Source organism: Suricata suricatta, chromosome 7 (assembly GCF_006229205.1).
Source record: "Suricata suricatta isolate VVHF042 chromosome 7, meerkat_22Aug2017_6uvM2_HiC, whole genome shotgun sequence".
Classification (NCBI taxonomy): Eukaryota; Metazoa; Chordata; class Mammalia; order Carnivora; family Herpestidae; genus Suricata; species Suricata suricatta.
The window spans coordinates 49,921,108-49,938,447 of record NC_043706.1 but is presented as its reverse complement, the minus strand read 5'-3'; the positions used below and the strand labels follow the sequence as shown (position 1 = coordinate 49,938,447).

Here is a 17,340-nt window from a genome sequence, read left to right as displayed (position 1 = left end):
TCTTTGAGTCAATCTTTGTGATTTATACTTTCTCTGTAAGTATAGTTTACATTATACTGTTTTTTTAATATGTCTAGAAATTAGAAATGTTTGTAGCCTAGATATTTTGAGTAACATGTTATAAAGACTTCAAGTTCTATTATGGTCCCCTGAAGACTCTTCTTGTCATGGTTGTTTAGCTTTAGCAGGTGGTTAATTTGGCTACAGATTCTGTCTCCCTGATGGCGGGCAGCACCTAGAATCTCTGTTCATTTATTTTATCCTTTCCTCGACTTAGCTGAGCTTAATGGGCACATGTGTAACTCAATGGTCATCCAGGGGTATGGGCCTAGTTTGTATGTCACATATGGAGCTGCTTTTCTGTGACTCATTCTTTTCCTGGATTCTCCCTTCACTTTCTAGCTCCTGTGTAACCTTATGTTGTCTTCTCTGATTCCTCATCCAGTAAAGCCTGATGGTTTGTTGCTGAGTTTTAGTTGCTCCATGGTAAAGAAACAAGAAGCTTCCCTTAGGTGCAAAACTCATAAACTCTCAAAAAAAAAACATTCAATTCCATTATGTCTTTACAAGCATTGACTCTACTGCAGTTTCTACTTGCTCTTGATTACTTGGTCCAGTACTTTTAAACAATTATGTGTGTGTGTGTGTGTGTGTGTGTGTGTGTGTGTGTGTGTGTGTGTGTGTGTTTTGTCCGCAGTTCATCATTATCTACAAGGGTTAGTCCAATTCAAGTTACTGTTCCATTTCCAGAAGCATCAAGAGACAAGCTAATTTTAATTTTTCAGCACAAACCTTCCTTATCAGCAGAGATTATGTAAATTCAAATCCCAAACTCACTTCAGGCTAGGCTTGCAATTAAAGACTCCTTTTTCCTACCCTGAGACCAGATTGATTTAAGACAACTTGCTTGTAATTTAGCAGGTAACCCTTCAAAGATGCTGGCTTTATGACCGGGGGACAATTCCAGTCCTCATATCACTCATCCAACTCTGTCTCTCCCTTCACTGAGTTCATAGTAAAATCTAAACCCTATAGTTAGTGAGCATGATACTCGCAGAATAACTAAACATTCTGAATTTCAGCTTGCTTTTCTTGGTATTTGACCCTTGAGGATTTCCCCTACTTTTTATGGGCTCAGCTTTATATTTGGGGTGAACCACATAAAACTATTGTATTCAACTGAAAATTATAGACTGTTCTGTCCTCTTCAGGTTTACCTTCTATTCCTCACTTCTTCATTATCAGTCTGATATAGCCATATCTTGACTGCAAAGTGACACATCAGCTGCGGAACCATAGAATCTAAGGCTCAACAGAATCAGTATTTCCTCTTCTAAGAGAGCCAGGGAGATAACAGATCCAGAACCATCAATCTTCACCAACAAAACCATGTATGTCCCGATGCTAGTTGTCATTTTGGCCTAGGATATACTGCCCAAGAATTCAGAAAAGTTACATCTGAAAATAAGAATTTAGCATCTCCTTATTTCGATAACTCACAAAGAAAAATATTGTCTGGAACTTTTTTGTTGTTGTTGCAAAATCGACTATTCTGCATTAAATAACAAAATATAAAACATTGTCTAGGATAACCTAATAGAAACATGTGGGAATGCCTCTTTATTATCATAAATTTCTCTTTTGGTTTCCTCCTTTGTCCCCTAAACATACTAGTCATGAGTAATAAATGACAGGAACAGAAAATTCTGTAAAGAGAACTCCTGGCTGGTGTTCAGATAGTTTAATTTTTCCCTGACACAGTGTTTCAATTGCCTATTTACCCTGTTGGTGAGCAAGGAGGAAGGGTCCCAATCTTACTGTTATGGGGATGGCCAATCACCTGACCTCTAGCACTGGGCAGATGGAATCAACACGTTTATTAGTCACATATATCCACAGCCCAGGGGAAGAGAATGCTACCCACCACACTCAGCCAAATGACAGCTGTGCTCAGGAACAAAGTAAACAACCTGGGGTGATGGAGAGCAGGTTTTGCTGTATCAAGAGAGTGACATAGTGTCCCCTGGTTTGCAGAAGGCTGTGACTGGCTTGTTTGAATGAGAAGGAACTGCCCCCTGGCCAATTTGATAAGGAGGGTTAGGGAACCTTATCTGTGGGTGGGGAGTGGGGAGGAGAACTCCCAGTTGGGCTACTTGAGGCCCCTCTGAGACTACATGTCAAGCCAGCATGTAAGCTGGGGCCTTAATTTTAGACTTTATGTCACACATGGCTTCTAATTGTAATGATAATTATGGAGGAGAAAGTCCAAAATGAATATCAAGGACTAAGAACAAACTCCTTAGGAGAGAAGGGTGACCTAGCCCTTCCGCCCCTTTCCAGCGATGCCTTCCACCTCCTCTTCACTTGTGTGCTATTCTTCGACCACAAAGAACCACTCAAGTTCTGTGACCTTGTGGTTACCTTTTAACTACATGCTATTGACTCTGCCTGGACTGTCCTTTCTTCACTCTCAACTTATTTAAAAAAACTCCTGTGCATCCTAAAGATCCTAATCAAATTCCTGTATGATGTATTTTTGGCCTCATACCAGGAAAAGTCTGTCATTTTTTCTTCGGGTACCATATCACTTTGGACATACTTTAAGCATATTATATTATATCATAATTACTTTTCAACAGTACCTCTATCCAGCTGGACCATTTGTCTCCATCACAATCAGAAAAATATGGTATTTATCTTTGTAGCCCCAGGTTAGAGCCATGAAATGTGATCAATAAAGATTTTTAGGATGATTAAAAGGGTAAACTAACAACTAAATAAAGTGAAATGAATAAATCATACAAATAATAGTATTTTAATCCTCAGTAACATGCTCTAGAGAACTGGTTTAAACTATTTGAATATTTTAAATAACAAACACAGTAGTTTTTCCCTGCATTTCAGTTAAAATTGTTAACCATCAAAGATCTGAGTATATGGTCTGTGTTAGTGTGACGAGCAGGTATTTTTTCCAGCTCAAATCAAATAAGGTTAATATATTAGTTACTCTGTGGGAACTTACTGTAGGCAAACACAACTTGCAATAAGCTATTTAAAATACTAAATTTACTTTAAAAATGAAAAAACTATCTACTCAGAGCCCTTGGAAAATCAAGGGAAATAACTGGTGTTGGTTGAGTAATGCTGAAACTTTGAAACAGACGGCATTAAAATTTGGAGGAAAGGTGATTATGGGCTTAAATAGCTTGGAAATTTACTAAAATTGATATTTTTTAAATTGATGAGTAGTTATTTGTCAAATGTATCATCTTGATTCACTTCTTCTAGCAGCCATAAAGAGTCATTTTTCACCTCTGTAATACAAAAATATATTTTAATAAAAATATTAAAAAGAACTCTAACCATAGATTGCTTTCTGATACCTTCGCCAGCAGGAGTGTATTGATGGGTTTTTTTTTTTTTTGGATTTATTAATTTGAATGCAGTTGTGTCAGAATATTCTTCAATAAAAGGTTTTTATTAAAAACATATATTTTCTACCAGATTGGACTGTAGCCAAGTGAGACACAAATGGCACATGCTTTGAATCCTATTTTTAAAGATTCTTAACTAACATAAGTTATCAGTAATAGTGTCATTAAAAGTCATTATATTTTGCTCAGAATAGCTGACTGTGGGGCCCTGTTTTTAAAATGAGACCTATTAAATCACATTTTTAGTAGAACATAGTTTCTGAGCTCAGCACTACATTACAGTTAAAAGCCAAGGACTGTGAACCAGCACTGTAAATCAAAGTTCTTATGGGAATTCATGCCAATAAACTATAATGGGTATTTCTCTCCTGAAAGGAGATCTCTGATGGAAATGTAAGCACTCTTAAGTCAGATATATTCAATCAGTCTAACCTTCTCTCTGGAAGCAGGATTAAGTTCTAAAAATCTGAAGACAGAATGAATCAGAAAGTAAATTGCTTCCAAAGGAAGAATAATCTAACAGGGCTTGTAAACTTTTTGTGATGCCCAAATTATCTAATTAGATTGGTTTTTAAAGATTTCATGGGCTGGTGACTCTATTTTAGTCATGATCAAATTAATTGCCCCCAAAATGATTCATGCTAAACCTAAGCACTCTTGTACTTCGTTAATCTGACCAGCTATGTATTTGGTAGAATAAATCCTCTGAAGACTACAAAAGCCTTGTTTGATTTTCAGTCATTAGTACAAAACCGTTTGTAGGATTAGAGATAGTCTCAGCAAAATAAATCTCGCTTTGATTATACAGTCGTAGATTTAGATCTGAATAGTATTCAGATCTGAAGAAAAAGGGGAAATGTACACTGTAAGCCAAAAGGGCTTTCTATTTATATTTTAAAGCACAGCCTCTTTAAAGATATAGAGATATTTATCATTACATTATTTCCCCGAGCGGTATAAAAGGTTCAACAATTGAGGAAATTTACTTGGCTTTTATAATCCCCAAATCTTTGAAGGACTGTCTGTTCCTACCAGACAGAAGGGAGTTTGTGCAAACCATTATAGCCTATTTAAAACCCATTCATCAAGGCTCAATGCCAGAAGAATTCATACTTTTACTTCATTTAATTAAGGACATAAGGACAGAAATCCAAAATATCGTTTCTTGGTCAATATTTCACTTTAGCTGGTTGCTGGCACTGCTGCCAGATGAAGAGGGCAAGGCTAGGAAATAATTACATGAAGTCCAATTCAGCAACTTACTAGCTCTGCTGCTTTGGGGAATTAACTTGGTATCTTTGAACATCAAAATCTTCACAGAGTTGTGAGGACAGTAAAGTATTTGGCTCAGTGTCAGATTCACTACTGGATATGGCAAGTACTGTGATTGTATTTCTAATTGTAAAAAGTATCAAATCTAAAATCAACTCACTTCCTTTCTAGAAGGAGATTCTTTATAGCTTTTCCATGGAAATAGACTTTATGAAGCTTATTCTACCCTAAAGAAAGTTTCTTAATTATCATTGTCTCAGCTATCATACACTAAGCTCAATTTTTATAATCCTATGAGCACAAATTTGCCTTAAAATCCTATGAAATAAAATTGGAAATTTTAGAGACCTATCCAGCTGCAAACCAAATGAGTTCATTCAACGAACATTTAACAAAAAACTATATATTTTCCCAAATAGTTCATAGTGGGGGGGGGGAACCCACCAACGTGCATAATTAAGTATGGTTTGGCAAATGCCTTAAAAGAAATACATGCATGGTACCCAACTGCCTGAGAAGAACCAACTGGAATAGATTTGGGTCCTGGGCACTTTTCCACCGCCAGATAAATTGGGAACACAGTCACTTTTTGTACTAATCAAGTAAGAGATGTCTCTCTAGGTTAGGCCATATGTTAAGCTAGCAATCAGAGTTTGTAAAATTTTTGAGATTTTCAGAGACCTTAAAATATTCTCACCCAAAGACATATGCTTAATCAGATTAAAGTTTACCAACTCCTGTTTCAAAAATTTAAGCTGGAAATTTAGAATAAGTTGATTTGAAAACTGACAAGACATTTCAAATCTTTACCTTTCCATTTTTAGAGCACAGTTTTTACAACTGTCTTCAACGTGGCAGCTTCCTTCTTCAGGAAAAATTAAATTATTTTTATACTTACCTTTTATTTAAATAATTAACCCTATAATTTATATGTGCTATTTATAAAATTGAGCTACTCTATCATTCTTTCAAGCTCATGCACCTTATGAATTAAATGTGTCTTGAAACTGGCAGACAGTAAAGCCATTTGTTGGGAAAATTGTACCTATCTCTAGTCTTGATTTTATCCTGAGGAATACTTGTGAGGAAGGGAACAGAGAACTTTAATTGCTCTAAAAAATATGCTTTCCTGGAAAAACATTAATCACTTGTGAAACAATAAAGATGCATACTATTTTATTTCATGGAAATATTCCTTTCTTCATCTTTCCTTTTCTTAACATTCTTTCACAGTAAAAATAAAAAGCCATTTATGTAGAATATTGACATGAATCCTTCAGTTTAATTTTAACTTTTTACCTACTGTTATCAGGCTCAGATGATAAGAAGGAAAATTAGTTAATAAGAGAAAGACCTTTAACATTTTGGGGAGAGAACAACAGTACACACAGCAAGACTAAATAAAAATGTCCATATCAAAGTTGTTTCCTCTTTAGTATTGCTGAATACATTGTAATAAGGTTTGTGGACAGCTACAAATGCAAGCTGACCTGATTACTTTGTTCCTGCTTTGGAATCACTTGTATTTCATCCCCATCTCAGTCTTGGAGAAGATGATCATTGGCAGGAGATGAAGCCAAAGACTCTGAAGCTAACCTGTTAAAATATACCTTACATTTACATCTTCCTATGAAGCCTTAGTTAAGCTAAAACTGCTTTTTTCCTAAATCTTCATGGGGATAAAAAAGATAGAAAACAGAGTAAGCTATAAATTTAAGTTTGTATGCAGACAATAAATTACAAAACAGAAGGTACCAGAAACCTCAGGTCCCCTGCCAACAAAATGCACTCTTTTGAAAATTATGGGTTTCCTCTAGGGGTGATTAAAACTGAAACCAATCCAGTGATTCCATGATAGTTTAATATCTGATTGAAAGGGATGCCTGTATTTCAATTTGGAGAAAACCTTGCTTTTTAAAAGAAATAGTATTATTTTTAAAGGTGATTCTGATTCCTCATGAATTATACCATATACTATGAAACAAAATGTGGTATAAAATTTTAACCACACATTTAAGCTGGTTAGGGGAGCGAATAACTTTTAAACTTTCTGAATCAAATACATTCGCTCTATCTTTAAGGCATTCCACAGCATAAACCTTAACAGAATATTATAACAGGACTGCAGCACCACCCTTCCTTAAAATTGCAGTACTCTGTGCGATATTAAGGGGATCTCAAAAAATATTCCAAAGTGTTAATTCTTCCCCAAAGAGACAAGTTTCTGATAAGTACAGTCTTAATTTTCCTCTTCAATTCAGAAATAAGTCCCTTTGAGTTTAATGGCATAGAATGAGCTCTATTATATAAACAGATGGGTAAAAAGACCTACATTACCAGATTTTTTTTTAAGTATAGCCATGAAAGAAGTATATCATTCAAGAAATATTAGTAGGGGCACCTGGGTGGCTCAGTCAGTTAAGCGTCCGGCTTCGGCTCAGGTCATGATCTCATGGTTTGTGAGTTCGAGCCCCGCATTGGGCTCTCTGCTAACAGCTAGCTCAGAGCCTGAAGCCTGCTTTAGATTCTAGACCTCCCTCACTCTCTGACCCTCCCCTGATCGCACTGTCCCTCTCTCAAAAATAAATAAAAAGCATTAAAAAATTTTAAGAAATATTAGTAAAAATGGAAATAAATGCTGACAAAATATTGAAATAAGTTACTTAAAAATTATTACAAATTAAAGTCCCTCATTGAGGAACACACATCATGGAAAATCCAGCAATAAATAAATAAATAAATAAATAATAAAGAAAATGAAATTATAGAAAGGCTCTAAAGAAAAAAACAGACATATGCCAAATTTGTGACCTCTGAACAATTCAAATATGTATAGTCCAAAACCAACTTATCTTAGCCAAAAGCCAATTACTGATACTAGTGTTTCTACAATAGTCAATTCTCCCTAGAAAAATGTTATTTTATTTTATTTTATTTTTGAAAAATGTTATTTTAAATTAGACATCATGATATTTATATTTTGTTGTGCTAAAAATAAAAAAATAAAAAACAAGCTTCCTAAAGAGTAGGTCTTGTTCAAAATTTTAAAATTTGAACAAACCCTCTCCTATGTGAATTGCATTAGATTCAATATATAGTGATGCTATAATACACATTTATGAAATGGGATTGTGATAAAATTGTAAATTAAACTAATAATTTTTCATAACAACCAACTAATAGGTTATAACCTCTAAAATCCATTTAATTGGAAGTAAAGATAGCAGGCAGACAGAAATTCTGGAACTAATACTGATATCCAGCCTTATCTTACAAAAGTCTTCCGAGAGTAATTAACGGTTATTTCTCTAAATAGAAAATGAATTCAGTAGTAGCACACAGGTGTGGGGGAACGTGCTAGGCTTGGTGAGACGTGTATGATGGAGAGACCCCAACAGGTGTCTATTCTCTTTGCCTGGCTGGCTGCTAGGAGGAGAGTTTCTCCCGTTTCTGTGGAGGCAGACACTGTGACCAGATGTCAGATACTGTCCATCTAAAATGGGCAGAGGGTCTGCGGTGAGAAAACATTGCCACTGTGACTCAATGTGACAACCCCAGACAATAGGATAAGGGACAGTTGATAAAAGTGTCACTTCCTGCATCCTTCTGAGCCTCCTGATTTCAGTGTTTTAGGCCCACCGCACCTTTTCATGAGCTACAAAAGGTAGAGATTCAAGGGAGAAGCTGGAGAAAATGTTACAGATCTCTCTGTAGCTCAGCAACTCCTCAACTGCCTAGTTGAAAGCATTCAGACATATAGAGCGTAGACTCTGGCCCACATGTGGATAATTGGGAAATCAGTTATCAGAGATGTAAGGCAGAAGAGGGGCTGCCCACCAATGACCACCTATATGCTACTGAACATCTCCCCTAACAAGTACTTCATTTTATACAAGAGATCATGCAAAGCTTTTATTTCCCAGATCATGCTGAAATAACAAAACGTAAATTCATAAATCAGTGGTCAAAATACCACCTGGTTGGCAAATATTAACATTCTGACAAATGATAATAACAGTATTTGAAATACTATAATTACACAGAAAAAAAATAGTCTTAATGCGTTGAGAGGTAAATTGCCTAAATAAATATCACAAAAATAACACAGAATGTATAATTTCATAGGCTTGGTCATTGATTTCACTTCAATTCTGATATAATCCTCCATTTAGCTTTCATTTGAGCATATGTAATGTGCTTATTTAACAAGAAGCTTTAATTTAATTTACCTACTGAAGCAGGATCCTGTAATTTTATAATTAATGGCTTTTAATAGCAAAGCAAAAATGCCCTAAAGCCACGTGAAAGCATCTGGGTCACCAGAAGTGATCTCAGTCCTCGCTCCCAGTCATGGAGGGAGGATCAATGGCTGGCTGGAAATGGACCAAGAGGTTTGGCCCGTGCTGGGATCTAAGGGGCTAAGTTGGATACTCAGCTAACATGTTTCCACCCTAGGGAAGCCACAACTGGACACCAAGTCTCAGCCAAACTGGCCAGTTGCCCACATGTAAGCCCATTTTACCTCCACTCTTTTGAACAATGTGAAAAGAGGTGGAAGCTCTTGAATACAACAACCACTTAAAATTCCAAAGGACACAGATCTATCAAAATCTCAATCAAGTTTCCCAGGCCTACTTTACAGTGAACTGGACAATTCTGCTCTCATATTTAGTCTCTGGTGATAAATTCTAGGCTTATAATTAGTCTTTGGTAATAAATTTTAGGCTCATATTTAGTGGCGGGTGACAAAGCATGATGTCACCAATTCTATTCACCAAGATGCTTTCATCATGTCACCCTACACTAAAGAGCAACATTTTAGTAGAAGCAGAACTTCAAAACAGACATTTTTAGAACATATAACAAAAATGACACTAGAATTATAAAATTCCCTCTGCTTTTGAATCAACACTGACCTTCTGTTCCAAAAGCAATGTGTTTGTAGGGATTGCTGCAAAAGCCTTGTAGCTTGACTTGGTCTTGTATTGCTAGAATGAGTAACCAGAAAGCAAGAGTGGAGATGAAAAGGGGGAAGAATAGAACATAATTTTAGACTAGTGCTACCAAGTTAAATGACATGTTATAAATGAAGAAAACAGTTATTACAACTTGTTTTTGACAGAAAGCAAATTAGCTTACCATGTTAATAATTTATTAGAATGAGAAAAAAAGAAATATCACAGTAGAATATCAGCCTACGGATTATAGGCAACTATGTGCTATACAGTTTCTGAACTTAAAAACATCCATTTCTACAAAGTTACATATAAATATCTCATGAGGAATGTGCCCCTCATAGTCTATAAATGTGAGTGGGTTTTTCCCTCTTGATTCTCAAAGGAAATTGGCTCTTTTTTACAGCGCCATAATTAACAAACATTCTGTCAATAAATTTAATTGAGCTTTTGATACATTCTCTTGCATCATTCATACACACAAGGGTCAGAACACATAAAATTTAGCAGTAATGTTTAACAAGTGGCATATTTTGAATAGAAGTAATATCAGTGACTTAATTCCAGAATGAAAAAGCTAGAAGGCCAAACTTCTGATCGTAAATTCACTTATTTAAACTTCATCACCTGCTCTTTCTGATACAGCGCTATTAATGGATCAAATGTAAAACATCCTGAGTTTTGAATAAAACTCAGAGTAACACAGTTTTGGGGAATATTTGAGAGAAAGGGTAGAGCATGAGCAAGTCGTACACATCAGGATACGATGCATAATCAAAAGCCCAGTTTTGATTCTGCTCTGGGCCCCAAGCTGCTTAACTGAATTCAAGGCTCCTATCACTTCAAAAGCCCCTGTGTCAGGCTGCTTCTGCAAGGGCTCAGAGCCAGCTAGAAACCCGTATGCAGCTCCAAGCTGTCTTAGTCCCCTGGAGAGCAGACCGCAAGATCTAAAGAGGAAGACATGATAGTCAAATAAAATAAAACCTGTGAGTTTTAGAGAGATAATTGAAGCAATCTTCCGTTACAATAGTGTGAGGAAGGTAAGAGGCTGGCACATTCATTTTCCTTAGAAAGAAGGTGAAGTAGAGAAAAATCAAAATGCCAGACTTAGAGAAAGAAAGTCTCAGGTCCCTACACGTCCCCAGTCTCTATACTGACCCTGCACTGCTATAGTCTACATATTACATACTTTGGATAAGAACTGAAAATGAAATGCTATCTCCTTGTGCAGAATAACAGCTGGCACTTCTTACTAGACAAATTAATTTTACATTTCCTTTTACAGAAGCCCTGTAACTACAGAACCATTAGGGGAAGGAGGCATAGTGTGGCTAAGTGACCTGCCCAAGATATACAGTCCATAAAGAACAGAAAGAGGTTTGGAAGCCAAGCCTTTTTGGTTGCAATATCTGTGCTTCCTCTAGAAGATAATATTTCCTCTTAAGAATCCTAAGTAGACAAGTAATACATAACATTATATAATACCTTTTGATGGTTTTATGAATACTTAATTATAAAAATAGTTGTAATGATAATAACAGCTAATAATCACTATGACCCAAGTAACATTCTAAAAGCTGTATGTGCATTATCTCTTTTAATTATTACAACAAACCTATTAGATGGATTCTATATTATATCCAGTTATATATGAAAACTAAAGTACACGGATGTTAAGTGACTTATCTGAGGTCACTAGGTAGGAAGCCACAGCTGGGATTTGGACTCAGGCACAGCAGTCAACAGTTGTGCAGTTATCTACCATATGCCCCTGCCTCTCATTGCAGGGCACACAATCATTTACAATACTTGTTCTCCTAACCCCAAATACCCTAAAGTATATAGTTGGACAAACCTATATGGAGAGATATATTGTTATCACACACCAAATGCCACCAACTCTTAGAATTGGATGTGATCTTGAGGGCTATCTGATTTAATGCCCTCATCCAAGACATGAATCTCTCCAATCAATCCTTTGTTCAGCCACAAAATGAACACTTCCCTACATCCCAAAACAACATGTTTAGGCCTCATTGTTAGAATTGGTACAAAAGTCTCCCTTATACTGAGCCAAAATGTACTTCGTGGTACCTTACTCCATTGGTCCTTTCTCCCCACCTTGGAATGATGACACATGTGAAGAGCTCCTTTCTGCGCGATAGTTGTATTGCTGTTTCCTCCACCCCATCCTCACCGATCCTCAACTGAGGATTTCACTATCCTCATCACTTTCTTCTGCCAATATTCTTTTAAATTTTGAAAAGGGATATGCTTAACGAGATGCATTTTTTTGAGTCTTTTTTTTTGAATAGTTTATTGTCAAATTGGTTTCCATACGACACCCAGTGCTCTTCCCCACAAGTGCCCTCCTCCATCACCACCACCTCTTTTCCCCTCTCCCCCTTCCCCTTCAACCCTCAGTTCATTTTCAGTATTCAATAGTCTCTCAAGTTTTGTGTCCCTCTCTCCCCAACTCTCTTTAATGAGATGCATTTTTAACACAAAGTAGAAGATAATCATCACCTCCATGACATCAATTGACAATAAACTCAACTAATATACAATGAAGATGATAATAATTGGAATTGTCTCCTTGCTTTTGTATTAAGTGAAGAATATACAGGAGAGTGAAGTTGGAGTCATTTCATATTATTGGATCACACTGAATATGCTACCTCCTAAAATCCCTTCACCTTCCATCTTTTTTTTTTTTAACATCTGTTGAAATTAAACTCTATCCTGTAGTTATGTTTTCCTTCTATAGATCCCAAAAGTACTTCAGGCATTATATATATCCAGTTTCATCTGATTAGTTTTGGTTTGTTATTGTAAACAAGATGACAAGAATTTTTATAATTATTTCCTGAGCCATTTTGGTAGGCATGTCATTTTTATTCACTCAAGTCATATATCAGGGATAAGGAACTCTTGCCTCCTGGATTCTACCAACCTGGTAGACATCAAATGTAGCCTGTAAATCTATTTGGATATGGCAGTTCAACTAATGGATTCATTCAACAAAATATTACTGAGTATCTCCTTTGCAACTTCTATTGCTCTAAGTACTACAGATTCAGCAGTGAGCAAAACATCCAAAGCCTTTACTCTCTAGAGCTTAACCTAAGCTAACACACTAAGAGGCAAACTATAAGCCAAGAAATAAGAAAGCAAAAGAAATGTCAATAAATAATATTCAGAAAATTAAAATAGGATAATGGCACAGAAAGTGACCTGAAGGATGCTTTAGATTGGTCATTCAGAACAAATGTGAGTTCACAATGTCATTACACTTCACATATCTCTCTTTATTCATGATATAGCACAAAAAATCACATAAGCTAAAATTTGGAAAGCAATTCAATAAACATTTGTTGATTGAAAAAAAATGTCTGACTTTTAGATATAACTGCTTTTGTAAACAATCACAAACTAAGAATATATGCCATCATTTTCAGAATTTACCCTCCACTTTTTTATGAAAAAAATAGAGCATACGTCTTTCCTTCTTTTTTCTGGCAAATCTCTTATTTCCCATCATTTACAATAGAAGTTGAAAGTTTGTCTGTTTGAGATACATTTTATCTATACTAGGAGATATGAACTTAGAGCATATAGGTATTTCCTTCTAGTTCCCATCTGTGCGGCTTTATGTGTGTCTAAGACATATGTAGTCTTTCCATTTCAGTCTGAAACTCATTCTTGTTACCATGAGAGATACTTTTAGGATTCACCATATTTCTTCAGGTTTCTCTTAGCAATATTCTAATTTGGAATATATTTTTTCTTTAGCATTCCAAGTCTTCCAGGTGTTAAATTGAATTCATTGGTTCCATTTCCTTGGTTTAAAGTTATAAATCGCTCTAGTCAAGGTAAAAATAACTTGAAGTGTAGGTTGTAGTAATACAGGCTGGAATCACCATCAGCTAATTGTAGAAGGTAGGACTGACCAGCCTGACCCTGAATCCAGAAGAAATTCAATGATATCTATGGTATCTCTCCAATTTGTGATCTATGTTTTTGGTCAACACTCAGTAAACATTTCTTAAATATCCACGAGATGACAGGGGCAAGGTAAAGCTCAGGTTTAGAAAAGGAAATGGTATTTTACTATAGAAGTTTTTTCAGAGCTAATCCTATTTATAAATCCTATTTATCGTAGATAATTACAGCATGAAGCCCAGGTATGAAAGTGAGAACAGCAAAAACACACCTTTCCCTTTCAGAAATATTTCTCACCATTATCACATCCGCTATTGCTGATGCCTAAAATTCCACCACAACTCCAGTAATAACGACCCATGAGATTTAAAAGCAAACTATATTAGTTGCCTTGAGAATTAGAAATTTATACTCATGGTTACACTTTAAGTATAGAGGGAGGGCAGAACCTCAGACTACTTGAACAAGAGAGAATTCTGGCAAAAAGCCTCCCTCCCACCATGGCCAACTTCTCCTTCCTGGAGCATCCACAAGTAGAAATGAGCATCCTTCTAATGTTTTTTAACTTTTTATGTTTATTCATTTTTGAGAGAAAGAGCGACAGACAGACAGACAGACAGATAAACATGAGTGGAGGAGGGAGAGAGAGAAAGGGAGACACAGAATCTGAAGCAGGCTCCAGGCTCCAAGCCCTCAGCACATAGCCAGACACGGGGTTTGAACTCACAAACTGAACTGCAGGATCATGACCTGAGCAGAAGTTGGACGCTCAACCTACTGAGTCACCCAGGTGCCCTGAGAGGGCTCTTCTTGCTTATCAGTAATCATGCATGCACTGCCTGCGTCAGTGTCCCCCTGAGACAAAATCTTAGCCCAAGGCCTGATCCAATTGCCCAGACACCTCCCTTACATCTGCCTTACTGACAGAGCATAATCTCTATACTGATCCTAAGAACAGAAGCAGTGGGGAAGGGGTGGCAGGGCAGGGAGAGGGAGAAATTTCCTTGAACTCTCTTCCCAGTACCGCTCTCCATGGCTGATTTATCTGTCTGTGTTTCTAGTACTCTAAACATACAATATGCTATTGTATTACAATATTTTGCCATCCCTATTAGCCTGATAGGTCTTTTACAGAAGTTATTTTATATGATTTCCAATATCTTACACCCACTTGGCAAAGAATAGATATTCAGCAAACATTTGTTGACCTAAGCTGAAGTATTTTATTGAAAATTACAGTAAGATTCAGAGGACATGAAAAAACAAAATTTTAGTTCCTCATCAACTGTTGAAGTCTTAGATAAGCCTGGCTGATTAGAGACTCTCTTCCCACTTCAAAGTATGCCCTGAGACACTTCTAATATATTAAGTTGTCATAAGGCGAACTTACAGGATTTGAACTAGTGACCTTGAATTCCTATTTTATTGATTGATTGATTGATTTTTAATTATTTTTTAATGTTCATTTTTTGAGAGAGACAGCATGAGTGGGGGAAGGGCAGAGAGAGAGAGAGGGAGACACAGGCGCCCAGCCTTGATCTGTCAAGGCTCAAACAGCTCTACGAAGGGCTCGAACTCTGGACCAGCAAGATCATGACCTAGGCCTAAGTGGGACACTTAACCGACTAAGCCACTCAGGCATCCCATCCCTATTTTTTTGAATCCCTTGTTTAAGTTAAACTGCACAAGCCTCTCCCTGAATTACAATGCAAAAGCTCCTCAAAGGTTAAAAAAGTTTTTGTCAATCATTGACACTGAGTGCAAACACTGCTAAACACAATGAAGAAAGGCTAGCTGGAGAGAAACAGGGCATAGGACCCAGAGTTGGTTAGTACAGAAGTGTAAGCGACACATAGCAGGGATGGGAGAATCATAGGAAATCTAGAATCTCCACAAAGGCACCAAGAATTCTGCAGAGGAGGTGAAGTAAAGAGGTGGAGGACGACAAAAAGAAAAAGCAAACAAGAAGATACAATATACCTAGTTTCAGCTGTTATATCATTTCACCTATGATTGTGAAGGCTTGTTATCCTACCTACAAAACATATATATATATATATATATAATATTTTATCTCCACCTTCACTGCAAGAACCTCACCAGAGTCATCATCATCACTTGCCTAGATTGGTCCAGCAGACCCCTAAGTTCTCCTGACTTCAGCTTTCACCCACCTGCAGCCTATTCTTAACACAGTAGCCAGATAGACAAGATTGTGCCAGTATCTATTCAAAACCCTCTGATGGTTTTTCACTCAAATTAAAAGCCAATGACTGAGAAATGGCCCACAGGACCTCACAGAACCCAGCTCGCAGTTACATGTCCCTCTGACAATCTTAACTTCCTTGTACTAACTCCACTCTTTTCATACTGGCTCCCCGATCTTGGTACCTGCCAGGCACTCTGGGTATCAGGTATTTTTCCTGACTGTACTCTCTTAAGGAGCATTACCCCCTTCAATGTCACCTTCCCAAAGAAACCTAACATGACCACCAGTATTAATCTATGACACTATCTCTTACCCTGTTATACTTTTCTTCATATGGTGACTTTCTAATACACAGGAAAAGTTACTTATGGCAGTCAGGAAGATGGTAGTGGTAATTGCTGACTGCTTCTCTTTCACCCAAGAACTTCCTGTGAGCAAACATTTTTGTAATTTTATTTGTTGCTACATCCTCCGGACTTTGAAATGTATCTTGCACATAATAAGCACTCAGTGCACATCTATTGCTTGAACTAAACTGACCGTTTTACCTCATGGAGGTACACTCTATATTACTCATTTCCCAGTTTATATATGGATCAGCAGAAACGAAGAAAGTCACATAGAGACTCTGGTCACCAAGTTTTCAGTGTGATGTAGTTGGAAATGCTTTGATGCCTTCAAGGAATGAGATTTATCAATAATATACGAACTATAAAAGTTCATGAACTATTTAACAGCTCTCAATCGATCCCTAAGTATTGTGTCCAAATAGCTATAAAACCAGGGAAGGCACATCACTGAAGCTCTCATACTTAGGAAAGAGCTTCAAACCATCTTCAGTAAAAGTGGCAAGATATCTAGATTTTGAAGTAATGGCCTCAAATCCTCATAGGGAACATCATGCTAATTCACTAGGAAAAAACCTTAAATTAGGCTATAAATGAAGGCCAAATATATTGGGAACCCAGATACAACTCTGGGAATTAATTTTATGATATTCCCTTTCCCAAAGACAGAAATGTTTCAAACAATATAGATGTTAATCACAAAGTAGACTGAACAACATCCAGAGAGATGCTCACCCTGTCTAGGGCCATGTTTGTTTGTAATGTGAAATAATACTTTAAAACTGTATTAGCGATCGCCACTTCAGATAGCTGTGAAATTAGGTGATTAACTAGTTGTTACTTAACCTTCTAATTTCTGTATAAGTCTAATTACATGAAATAGAAGTTGGGGTTTTGATTTTTTACTTTGCTTTTCTGTATGGAGTGTCATTGTAACTACTGTATTGTAAATGATGGAAAATAATTGCATATGTTAAAAAATAAATATATAAACATCAAAAAAACTGTATTAGAAACTAAAGTATATCAATTATACCATACTAATGCAAACAGATTCAAAACCTTAAGATTCTATCTATAAAAAAAGAAATATTGAATATGCTTTACATCTGAAATTAGCTCAGTATACTCTAGCTGTTCCATTCTATTTCAATATCAAAAGACTGTAGGGTCCACACTTT

General features: G+C 36.5%; 1 protein-coding gene across 1 annotated transcript in view; it reads right to left on the bottom strand.

Moving 5' to 3' along the window:
* Positions 1-17,340, bottom strand: part of MLIP (muscular LMNA interacting protein) — a 208,884-nt gene that overhangs the window by 39,576 nt on the left and 151,968 nt on the right. The window contains exon 5 of the mRNA XM_029945578.1: positions 9,623-9,694. Coding sequence (XP_029801438.1) covers positions 9,623-9,694 — 72 coding nt within the window. The remainder of the gene's footprint in view (positions 1-9,622; positions 9,695-17,340) is intronic.